The following is a 12,858-nucleotide window of genomic DNA, read 5'->3' on the forward strand; positions in this document are numbered from 1 at the left end:
AGCCTACTACTTTGACGATATACAATAGGCTTTGATTTTCACGGATTTTTATTATTTTGTTAATTTTTTGCAATTCAATATGACAGATTATCAACAAGACTAAAACTGTAAAGATTGTTTATTTTTAATTACATGGCATGCTGGCAAAGACACATGCGCACAAACACGAACAGAATCCTGAGTTAACACAAGTCTAAACGGGATAAAGACTCAATTTGTAACAATTGCGTGCCATCAAATCACATAACCTTATCAAAACATATGCAAAATGTAGACCAAACCTTAACCAGTATCTATATATATATGCTTTTTGATTGTAGCCCATAAAATACATAACATTGGAATTATTTAATCTTTAGGACTGATGTGCATAATTCAGACTGGTAAGTTAATTCTAACTGGGGAAAACATGAACAAAATGGCGACATTCTTAGATAACACTATCACATCCCTTCTTCTTTTGGTAGGTCTTCTGAAGAAGATATCCAGTCCCAATTAGGAGGAGGAAGACAAAAAGAAAGATAAGACCAGTCCAGGACTCATGGCGCAGAGCCTTCCTCAGTCCTATTCTCTCTTCTGGCAACAGACTGCTCAGACTTAGCATATATCCCAGCGCCCAGCCAATAGAAGTATCTCCTGCCTGTACAAAACAAGAACAACAAATGCATTTGAACCCCAAAGCTTATAGTGAAGAGATACGTGAAAAACCTATTTTTAAATGACTTTTCTTGCAATGAAACAGTTAAGTATTTATGTTTTCCTTTGCGGTTCACCTTTTTCGTAAAAGAGATGCGAGGGAAAGAGAGTTCATCGAAGCCATAGCCCCTGAGCATAAGGACCTGGATGAAGACTGATGCTGCACAGTAATCCTGTAGACGATCTTTCTGGTCCGGGGCTTTCACTAACATCTGTTTAGTAGGAGGGGTCAGGGTTAGAAAAAAGATTAAGGAATACTTATTTCTCAGAATTATTATTATTCCCCTGTTTTTCACATTACCTATAATGAGCAAATATACAAGCAACAGCCGGAAGTGCAAAGAAAGCCTCCCAAATATCAGTAATGTCATTTTATACTCTAAATATTAGATCATATTTCCTTAGGCTCGGATTAAAAGATCTAGAGCTGCCCTCTAAGGAACATAATTATGGCTCACTTTCACAGCCTGAGGGTTGGATCTTTGCTTCCAATCATTTAACATGGGAGCAGATCCACCCACTAATGTTATTTCCTTTGGCCGCTGTAATGTGATATTCGCTGTACAGTAAAAACGTTAGAATGTGCTTTATAGTAAGACAACCATTGTTGCCAGTATAGTGCATTTGATAAATGGCCTAAGAACAGCCAAAGTCAGTCAGACAATCCTAAGAGTTCAACAGCACCTCCTTGAAGCTCATGTTGCAGACAGATTGGGTGGCTTCAACCAGTAGATTTGGTGTTGTGACAGTTATGCCAGTTGTGCGCTGAAGGAAAACATGAGTGTAGAAGAAGGCAGAAAAGGCCTGTGGATAGAAAAATACAACAGTTTACATAACCTGTCTCTTGACATCAGAACAATATACACATGAGGCTGCGTGCTTTTCGTCTACATGTTTTGGTTGATATTGACCAAGCCTATGAATAAAAACCACCCTAGTGACAGTCAATCAGCAAATAAATAATAGACAGAAAATAACTTCATCTGATTGTTAAATTGCTTGTACCAGAGTATACAAAGACATTTTGAGACTGTCACTTTGGATGAAAAATAGAATATATTCATAATAGTTTGATTGAACCTAAAAGGCGTTTCCTGCAGGGGAATTGACTTTACCATGAAGTTGCCCCTGACTTTGGGCTGAAAGACTCCATCAAAGGAACACTCGGAGAATGAACACTTGTCAAAGGAGAAGATCTGGGACATGTTGCCCAGGCAGTGCTGGTAATTCCCAGTTCCGAACACAGTCAGGGAGTCCTGGGGGCTGTAGGGAACAGGCCTTTGTTCTGCCGTGCACGGGGAGTCGAATACCTTGTTCAGTTTCACAGAGACACTGAAATCTGCTGGATAGCAAGGGTGTGATACATGGGGCCCAGCACCTTGAGTCTGAGAGACAGAGCGGACAAAACACATACCTTTGTGTCCATATCCTTGTGATAAGTGTATACAGTACATACAGTATTTGACTCTTAACATTGCTCTATGGATCTATGTGTAATGTTACTGTTTTTTGGAGAAGGTTACCTTGATAAAGTGAGCCAGCAGTCTAAGTAAGACTTGGTCCCGGCCATAGCACAGGAAGCTATGCGTGTAAAGGCGGTAGTCTTGGCCATAAAGACGCAGCTCCATGACCTTACTCTTGTCCTCCACTGTGTCTGAGGTCTCAAAGCTAATCTGAGTGGAAGCGCCTCCAAAGTCCAGTGCACCCACTGTGCCTCTGCCAGGACTCAGCCAACGCCCCACAAAGCCATACTGAGTGAAACAGGGAAGAATGAGAAGGATTGTATAAAGGAGGGCTAGTCTATCTGGAGAAGAAAAAGAATGCAAACTAATGTCCCTGATTCATCAATCCGCACATGGTCAACACTTCTTCACATGCATTCTATAGTGTTATTGAATGGCTCTGATGCCGGCTGTGAACCTGTAAAGCTTCACCTTGATAAAGTTCTCTAACAGGTAGTTGACAGTGACCCAGCCATATGCACCCTCCTCCTGTCCACTCAAGATTGTTGCCCCTCTGAAATCAAAAGGATAGGTGCGCAGTTTGTTGCCTACTTCCTCCAATATCTCCTCTGACTGAGTGGGGTTGGCTATGCTGTGGGGAAAGATAAAAGAGTCACAGGACTAGACAACAGTCTTAAAATAGCCTCCCTTTGCTTTACAGCACACATCCCTGTGTAAATAGTTGCACCACTCAAAATGTCTGATGAGTGAGAAACATTATTATAGAAATAATTGTAATGGTACGCAAGTGTTTTCTCACTGTGACGAGCAAACACTTTCATATGCCCCACTTTTTGATGTTCTAGGCCCCTGTTCTAGACCCCTGTTCTAGACCCCTGTTCTAGGCCCCTGTTCTAGACCCCTGTTCTAGGCCCCTTCACGTGAATGGGAAAGTGTAACCTGGTACTGTATATAGATAGATAGCAAACAGCTAATTATGCATGCACTTAAAATCATGTCATTTGTTTAATGTGAAATGTTGGTTTAGTGTTTTGTGTACATGGTGTGTCCCATACAAACTGGGCACCAATTGGTCACTAATACTAACAGAGACATTCTCATGTGGTTCCTGACAAAACCAATGTTTTCATACTTGGCATCTGATCTAAAAGCAGACTGAACACTCCTTTTGTGCATCTCCACTCACTTCAGTAGCCTCATTCCCGCTGTGGCTCCCAGATACACTGGGGTGAGGTGGTGTCTGGATTTAGGGATGTCTTTCAAAACCTGTTCCAGACAGGGCTCCAGGCTACGTCCTGCACCCCCCTTCTCCCTTGCATAACTGGATATCCCTCCTCCTGGGTGGGTAGAGATAGCATAGTCAGAATATATAAGAGAGACATGAATAGGTCATTTGAACACAATGAAATGTTTTGAGTGTTTCGATGGTTATCTGCCCTAACGAAACCAATGTTATGGAATAGAGGAACTTATGGAGAGGTCATAGTGTATACGCGACAGGAACAGGAAACAGACTACTCTGTCAAATTACACAATACATCACTGTGAAAGTGAAATGAATGTTGGATGGGTCCGTATTAACAGAGATAACTAATTTTCTTGGGAAGGACAGAAATGAAAATGAAATTATTTAAGAAGTCACAGCATGTCAAGCTCTAACAGTAATTTACATCATTCTAAATCCACTTCCTAAATCTACTCCAAGGAATTTCATGTAGATTTAGAAATGTCAGGTTTGAGACATTTTCTAATAGAGATCAGCATAACCAGTTCAGCCAGGAAACCCGAGTGGTAATTGGTCAGCACCGCATCAGCTGATGCTCCTATCACATGTCAGATTGCAACCTGTCTGTTTAACCATCAGGTTACTCACTCAATCGGATGATGATGTTTGTGCTAGCATGCGGGCGCTCGCCCACCCACCACCACTGCCTCAACTTGTTCAGTTCTGTGTTCCTTGTGACGGAGATCGGCACTGCGTACCTTGCTCATTACCATGGTAATTGCATTAATAATATCAAGGTTATGTTATTGTTGGTAGTAACATACACACCAGTGGTGGCCAACCTTTTCAACTTACTGTACCACCGACAGAATTTTGCTCTGCTTGGCGTACCCCTGAAGTATCCCCTCATGTTAATTTCACTAGTAAGTCTATGGTGTCATGAGTGTTTTCAAGTTCCCCCTGTGGAGAGGCCAAGTACCCCCAGGGGTCCTAGTACCCCTGGTTGGGAACCACTGATATACACAATCATGTGATGGCAATAAGTTACCCCAGGGAAGCAGAACCTAATGCCAGGACTTGCATGTACAGGGCTGTGCATAAGTTCACCAATAAATGGTTAAACTAATACACAGCGTTTTCTGTCTGAACTACCTTTTCTTGTACAGAAAACTCCTTTTCTAGAAAAGAACAGAAATTAAATGACAGTATTTTCAGAAGAATAAGTCACAGCCTGTCATGCATACCACAGCATGATGTATGGGATCCCATCTCTTCGGGTTGTACAGAAGTGCCAAGAAGGTAGATGTTGATTTACCCTCTTACCTTTAACATGACACTCGCTATGCTGAGTGACAATGCCAGTGCCATTTTGTTTATCAGACGGCCACTTGTAGATGTACACTGCAGTGTGTGATGAGCCCGCATCCAAGACTACTCCATACTGAAACAGAACAGTTGGAAGTCAGAGATGAAAGCAAAATGGAATCAAGCAACACATCCCGACATTGTATTGTGCAGCTCAGTTTGGCACTCACACTACAATGCCAGGGTTGTGGGTCCAAGCCAGGAAGATCATTTATGCACTCACTACTGTGAGTTGCTCTGGATAAAAGTGTCTGCTGAATTACTTTAAATGTACGGGATATTTCTGAATTTGCCCGTTCAATACTAATCTATTTTGTGATTTTTGTGCTATTTTGTGATTTACGTGTCAAAGTGAAAGGTTTCCACAACAAAGTAACGTAATGTATTATCCCGCAACTTTCATGAAACAAAAACCGAAACATTACCCTTACCAATTTATTTTGTATTTTAGTACTTTATTGCATAAACATTTACTTACTGTGACTGAATTGTGTGGTTGTCCCACCTAGATCCCTAGTTATTTAGCATAAGAGTGTATGCGAAATAACTAAGATATAACAAAATAAATGTAAACCTGAACAAAAAAACTGTCCATATAACTCTTCACAAAAAGAAAGTTAACTTCACTTGATGTGGACAGAAAGAGACAGAGGAAAAACATAGCCATAAGGATGATGGAAAACAAGCAGAGAAATAGGCATGGCTTTATTCTCTAGCTTTTATTCTTGCCCTTTATTTTCTGGTCTTTTATCTCTTCCTTTTATGATTCCCTTTGAGGTTGGGCTTGGTTCAAAAAAATATTCCCAGTGAATGGTCTGACACTGGATTTATAAGGCAAGATACTGCATGTTATAGGCACAACAAGTCTGGAACTGAACAAGTCTACAGGCAAGGAGTATCGCCAAGTTCTAAATACTGGATTTAGTTATTTAAAACTCTATCTGTCTCTGACGTCTTCATGTAATGACATTTAATCAGTCTATTCAACTCCACATTGTGCACATCTGTTGTATTTGTAGTACTGTATTAGTGGTTCTTTGTATTGCCACTGTAATAGGGAATATACGTACATAACTACAATTGTTTACAGTTTACAAGAATGACTCTTATCATTATACTGAATGGAACACAAAACAAGTATTCAAATGACTACAAAAAACATGACAAAGATTAGCTCCCATTAATTGTGATGCACTGATGCTCTAAGCCCTACAGCAATGTATGACCATTCAAAAGCTCAGGGTCACTTCGAAATGAAGTTTTTGAAAGGAAAAGCACACTTCTTGTCCATTAAAACAACAGAAATACAGTGTAGACATGTTGTAAATGACTATTGTACCTGGAAACGGATAAAGGAATATTTATAACCACTTTTCCAAAAATGTTGGGATGCTGTGTAAAATGTAAAGAAAAACATAGTGCAATGAAGTGCAAATCATTTAAACCTTATATTCATTAGAAAATACTACAAAAACAACATATCAAATGTTCAAACTGAGAACTGTTATTGTTTCTTGAGAAATATATGCCAAATTTGAATTTGATGCCAGCAACATGTTTCAAATAAACTGGGACAGGGGCAAAAAAGACTGGAGAAGTCATGTAATGCAAAAAAACTAAGCCTGGTGGAATATCACGCAACTAATTAAGTCCATTGGCAACAGGTCCGTAACATAATTGGGTATACAAAGAGCATCCCTGAGAGGATGAGTCTTTCAGAAGTAAAGATGGGGAGGGTTTCACCACTCTGTGACTGTTCAGGCAAATAGTGCAACCATTTTAAGAATTTCTCAACGTCAAATTGCAAAGAGTTCGGGGATCTCATCATCTACAGAACATAAAATCATTAAAGGTTTCAGAGAATCCGGGGAAAATGTACCCATGGGACAAAGCCGAAAACTTCAGGCCCTCAGGTGGCACTGTATTAAAAACAGACATGATTCTGTAGTGGAAATCCCTGCATGGGCCCAGGAACACTTCTGAAAACCATTGTCTGTGAACACAGTATGTTGCTGCATTTACAAATGCAAGTTCAATCTCTACTGTGCAAAGAAACCATTTATAGGTGCTGGTCATATAATTAGAATATCATCAATATCAGTAATTCCATTCAAAAAGAGATACTTGTATATTATATTAATTCATTGCACACAGACTGATATATTTCAAATGTATTTCTTTTAATCAATGCATTTCTTTTAACTGTGATGATTATAACCGACAACTAATGAAAATCCCAAATTCAGTATCTCAGAAAATTTGATTATTACTTAAGACCAATACAAAAAAGGATTTTTAGAAATGTTGGCCAGCTGAAAAGTATGAACATGAAAGGTATGAGCATGTACAGCACTCAATACTTAGTTGGGGTTCCTTTTGCCTGAATTACTGCAGCAATGCGGCGTGGCATGGAGTCGATCAGTCTGTGGCACTGCTCATGTGTTATGAGAGCCCAGGTTGCTCTTATAGTGGCCTTCAGCTCTTCTGCATTGTTGGGTCTGGCGTATCGCATCTTCCTCTTCACAATACCCCATAGATTTTCTATAGGGTTAAGGTCAGGCGAGTTTACTGGCCAATTAAGAACAGGGATACCATGGTCCTTAAAGCAGGTACTGGTAGTGTTTTGGTGACTGGGAAGGACTGTATATTTTAGCTGGTCTTTAAAAGGTTGTGGCCATGGAGGGGGCATCGATCAGAATGCAGACAAGATGTTCCTTTTAGATGATTTATTAGAATAAATGTTTCAGCGGGTATTGGTGTGTGGTTCTAAAACAGAGATACAGACATAAATCAGTAATCAGTAGACCTTCATCACAGGTAGCTTTGGCACTGTGTGCTCTAAAACTTCCTGGTAGACGGCTGCGTTGACCTTGGACCTCAGAAAACACAGTGGACCAACACCAGCAGATTACATGTTACACCAAACCATCACTGACTGTGGAAACTTTACATTGGACTTCAAGCAATGTGGATTCTGTGCCTCTTCTCTCTTACTCCAGACTGTGGGACCTTGATTTCCAAAGGAAATGCAAAATTTACTTTCATCAGAGAACATAACTTTGGACCACACAGCAGCAGTCCAGTCCTTTTTGTGTTTAGCCCAGGCGAGACACTTCTGACGCTGTGTCTTGCTCAAGAGTGGCTTGACACAAGGAATGCAACAGCTGAAACCTATGTCTTGCATACATCTGTACTTGGTGGTCAAGTCAGCAGCCTTCCCCATGATTTTGTAGCCTACAGAACTAGACTGAGAGACCATTTAAAGGCCTTTGTAGGTGTTTTGAGTTAATTAGCTGATTAGAGTGTGGCACCAGGTGTCTTCAATATTGAACCTTTTCACAATATTCAAATTTTCTGAGGTACTGAATTTGGGGTTTTCATTAGTTGTCAGTTATAATCATCAAAATTAAAAGAAATAAACACTGACATATATCAGTCTGTGTGGAATGAATGTATACATTATACAACATTTTGAAATTATTTTTGGGAATCATGGACACTGCATCCTCTGGACTAAAGAGAACAGGGACCATCCAACTTGTTATCAGCTTACAGTTAAAATGTATTACAACAGCATGCATCCATAGTAAAAGAGTCTGGGTGCCTAACTGGCCAGCCTGCAGTCCAGACCTATCACTCATTGAAAACATTTGGTACATTATGAAATAAAAATACAAAAAATAACTGTTGAGCAGATGAAATTCTATAACAATAATAAACATGGAAATTGAGATATTTGTGTTTTTTATATATGCAACCCACTCTCATGATGAAGTGTCCAAAATGTCATCAGCATGACTATGGATGGCAATTCAAGTGACATGGGCATTATGAGAATTATGACAGATATACTCCTAATGCAATGCTTACTGAGGGAAGCTCAGATAGTAGTGATGAGTAAGAATTTTGAGATGAAAGTATTGACCAGACTAGTGCAGAAGTAGAGGTGTGGCAGACACCTAGTAGATACAGTAGATACATGGTCTTCCTGATTATTTTTTCTAGTTTATTTTGGTCCGGACGTTAACAGTCACAGTATCAAAGAAATTGAGATAATTCTCTGGAGAAAACTCTAATAAATATTGGCATTGCTTTTGGGTGATGGAGGAATACCTAATGATATGGACCTGAAAAGCAAGCTGTTGGCCATAGTTCTTCTCAACAGGTAAGCAATACATCCATCGAAATGGAAAAACAGAAAATGTCAATCTTTGGCAGATGAGCTAACTTGTACAAATTGGTCCAGGCCACACCCCTTCTCACTGCACCTGGCCCCACACCTGTTTTCACTTTCCATTCACTACTCAGTCTTTTCTCACTCTTCTCCTGGCTATTTTACCTATTACTGCGATTATGTATACAGCTAATCTTTGTGGTGGCATGGGGTGGCTCAATTCTTTTGTTCTGCATGAAAGTTCCTTATATTGTGCAGTTATTAAAAATAACCTCTTGTATATTGTCACGCTCAGTTTGATGTTTGAACTCTTAGTTTTCCTTCGGTGAAGCATATTACTTTTGTTGATCCCATTTTGCAATTTGGTAGTTAGGCTAGCTTATGTAAATAAGGGCTCTTACATGGATATATAACTTTGTGTTTACACTAATCCTGTAAAAGTGGGTAGCGATTGTATATTAACTTTTTGCTGATATAAAATGTATTAGTCCTTTACATTTCCAAAACTGTACTACAATGATGTGTGGTAACATTGAGTTGATCATCTCAGCTTGGCCCTTTTCACTTCACAATGTTCTAAATGTACTTTTTTAATAGTGAAAGTGTTTAATTCCTGTTTTTCCATTTTGTATTGCAACCAATGGAGTGAAACTGGCATCAAGGTCCAAATTTGAATACAACTGATCTAGGCTATGTCCTTTGACATGTCTTCGACATTGCTCCCACCGCTCTTTGCAAGACTTGCCCAGTGTGTCTAAGATTGGATATTTTGACATAAATACCCACACTGTTCCCTCCACTTTGGCTCTGCCTGGTACAGATGAAAAAGGAAATAGCCTGGAATTATGGAGCAGTTTCAGACAAATGTGAATCACAGGCCAACAAAAGGATGTATTTTTGCAGCAAGGATCTGGCAGCCTCTTTGTCATGAAAATGAGATGCATGTTTGAGTGCATGTTTGTGTGTTGGGTGTGGGAATCCCTACTGAGCCATCAGTTCATTGAATCATCTACTGCTGAATTCCTCTTACGTCCTTTATCAAGAAAATGACGAAATTACAAAATGACGTCCGTCCAATGCAGGTTTTGAGTCAGAGTAGTAACTGTTCTGTAACCATTGCTCTTTCGTCCAGAAAGGTATCAGGCAGATCACAAACTTGAAAGCTAAGACCCCTGCTGCCTTTTGTACAACTGGCATTTTCAAACAATAGTTGTTTTTTTCAAGTTTTTTGTGCATCCCCTGCATTTCAGAGATAACGTTATATCTCTCAGTGCCTGCAGCGCATCTCCTCTGGAAAGAGATTATATTCTCTCCTTCAAAAACAGGACCGTTTGAATCATGCCCACGTTATAGGCCAAGGCGATACTGCCTGGCATCTTTAGTCACTTTGAGTGACATTATGTTTTCAGTCATCTACTTTCCAGGAGAGCGCCCTATTCTTGGGAATGATGGCTACACCCCTTGGTATACTTCCAGATTTGGGGACTGCCAAAACCAACATTTATGCAATATGTGTAAACAGGCATTGTCTGCTCTACCTCTCAGTGGGAGAGTTCCCCCGAATGACAAGGGTTCACCTACACCCCAGGGTTCACAAATCCTACTATATAGAGTATTTGTTTCGTAAATGGGTATTCCAGTCCATGACAGAAAGGTTGCACATGGAGGATCTATCACCGATTCATGTGGTTGTCCTGCAGATCCAAGTGGCTGGTTTGTGGATGTCATCTGCCTTTTGTTTGGGATCTGAATGCAACCTTTGCGTTGAGTGTTATGCATATGGAGCACACATAGGTATTTTTATCTGGTTGTCTGTCCCCATAATGTGTTGTACCAAAACTAATATAGAAATGTTGTTTATATAACACTGGTTTCCTGAATGTGCATGGTGAAGAGCAGACCTGAATCAGTATGTAATCCAGAAAATCAAATCTGTTTTTTCAGCACAATGCAATGGGATGATGCAACACTACACCGGCAAGGCACGTTTATTGATTAGAATGAGATTAGAATGAGACCTACACCCAGCTTAACTGAGAGGTATGGATAGGTGTGAAGCTGAAAAAGACAGAAATTAATAAGACTTTTTTAGTGTTTCTGTGGATGCTCTACAGATCATCAGTAACATAGGCACCACAACTTCAAACGTTGTAATTTAGTTATGCTTCACCAAGGTTTTTCAGCACACCAGTAAATGGTGTAGAATTCAATGTAGCTATGAAAAAGGCTATTTTGTCCATGTGTGAAAGTACATTCATAACTAAATGCAGGGACTTTCTACATGTTTTTGTATCACACGAAAGCTTTTTACAGAGAATGAACTTTACACAGGGTTAACAAAATTATACACACATTGAAATCTATTGACATTCGCTTAGCATATAGGTTATCATCAGGCCGACTTGTAACCAGAATTGATGCGTCTCGTGTGGTATGCGTGAGTCTGACTAGTCCGTATTACTTCCGGCGATGGCAGCAATTAAGAGTTCTCGTAAAAACCCTAACGCAATTTAGAAGGTAGGCTATAACCTACTTAATTGAGTCAGTTTGTCGTGGAGAAATGTTAAATAATGGTGTAATTCTCAAGTTTTAGTGACACTTTTTATTGTTTTTCCTATGATAGATTGCAAAAGGTCTGGCTACTTCAGCTCCTGTTAAGGAACCTGCAATTAACGATTTGTTTCCTAAGAATTTCGTTGATATTGAGATTTAACCAAAACTGTATCTACCACCTTTTTTTTCCAAGAATGCTTCAAACTGCTGTTAACGGCTAATTTATTCTCATTTGATATTCTAGACGGAATTGCATAAACAGATTCGGTTGAGCCGGGGCTCAGCATGTGGTTCTAATGACCAATAGAATGCCTACATTATTGGCCTAGTTAACATATTTTAATCTCGAAGGCAACAGACATGTCAGCTATAAAAAAAAAAAACTACGTTTACACAGGTATTACGATTTATTCTTTTCACTAATTGGTCATTTGACAATTCTAATTGACCAAAAATATCAGAATGCTTTGATATGTAACCAAACGCAACAGTATGCCCTACATTGAATACAGTTCGCAGAATATTAAACAGCTTGGCATATTTCGAACTGTGCATATTGAAACAACCTGTATAGCAATTAAGGAATATTTTACAGTAGGCTATCACACCGAATGTTCTATACAATCGTCTTGTCTAGGTTATGACCTATAATAATTGTCCACAGACAGTACACAATTAATGTACTTTAATTGTTGCGGGAGCAGATTAACCAGAGAACATGAAAAGAACGTTATTACCATGAATTGCGGAGGTTCCCTTATGTCGTCAGTCCGGATGACGACCAGTAGAATTCCTGTAATTCCCAGCAGCAGGAACACGGCCGGGGCTAGTACTTGACAGACTTGGGTACTCATGAGGCTGACGCTCCAGACCGGCGATCGACAGAGAAGTTAGGTGCCGTCTCCAGCACTCATAATAACAGAACCCATGAATGAGATTGAAAGTCTTAGCAGAGTACAGATGTGGGCATGGCCAGACCTAATATCCTATCAACACATGACCAGATTTCAGGAGCTTTCGTTTTTTAAGGTGCGGTGGACACCCAGTGGTGGCAGAACACCTTTATCTACTAAAACTCTACAGTTTTTAAAATAAAGGGAAATGGAGGCTTTTATGTTCGTAATTACGTACCGACATATTGATAATAATAATCATCACATTTCCCGCGCACATGTTCTCATGCAGAAAATCAGTAGTGGTTGACCTTGTTTTTTTCCATTCACACCCTTATGCACTTTGCTCTCTAAGGAGGCATTTATGTAGTGCAAAAAGAACGTGCCCCGCACTAGGGAAATATATCCACGAGGCGCGTGTATTAGATCTCTTAAACAAAGAACGACTGTACTGCCAATTTTTTTATTACAATTTTGATCCCATTACAA

At 39.7% G+C, this 12,858-nt stretch overlaps 1 protein-coding gene across 1 annotated transcript; it reads right to left on the reverse strand.

Moving 5' to 3' along the window:
- Positions 1-30: 30 nt before the first annotated feature.
- Positions 31-12,431, reverse strand: entpd2a.2 (ectonucleoside triphosphate diphosphohydrolase 2a, tandem duplicate 2). The gene is made up of 9 exons (XM_010876190.5): positions 12,214-12,431; positions 4,708-4,825; positions 3,346-3,496; positions 2,631-2,790; positions 2,220-2,447; positions 1,812-2,081; positions 1,381-1,500; positions 774-908; positions 31-640 (listed from the first exon to the last, which is right to left on the reverse strand). Exons 1-9 carry the CDS (start codon positions 12,328-12,330, stop codon positions 431-433), a joined length of 1,509 nt encoding a protein of 502 aa, XP_010874492.2. The 5' UTR covers positions 12,331-12,431; the 3' UTR covers positions 31-430.
- Positions 12,432-12,858: the final 427 nt, after the last annotated feature.

Source organism: Esox lucius, chromosome 13 (assembly GCF_011004845.1).
Source record: "Esox lucius isolate fEsoLuc1 chromosome 13, fEsoLuc1.pri, whole genome shotgun sequence".
Classification (NCBI taxonomy): Eukaryota; Metazoa; Chordata; class Actinopteri; order Esociformes; family Esocidae; genus Esox; species Esox lucius.

Bases quoted from the DNA above. Each gene is read 5' to 3' on its own strand.
- entpd2a.2 (XM_010876190.5), bottom strand. From the start codon at position 12,330: ATGAGTACCCAAGTCTGTCAAGTACTAGCCCCGGCCGTGTTCCTGCTG. The intron at 2,448-2,630 runs GTGAAGCTTTAC...TGTTTCACTCAG, and splicing joins TGTTAGAGAACTTTATCAAG to TATGGCTTTGTGGGGCGTTG. The intron at 2,082-2,219 runs GTAACCTTCTCC...TCTGTCTCTCAG, and splicing joins TGCTGGCTCACTTTATCAAG to ACTCAAGGTGCTGGGCCCCA.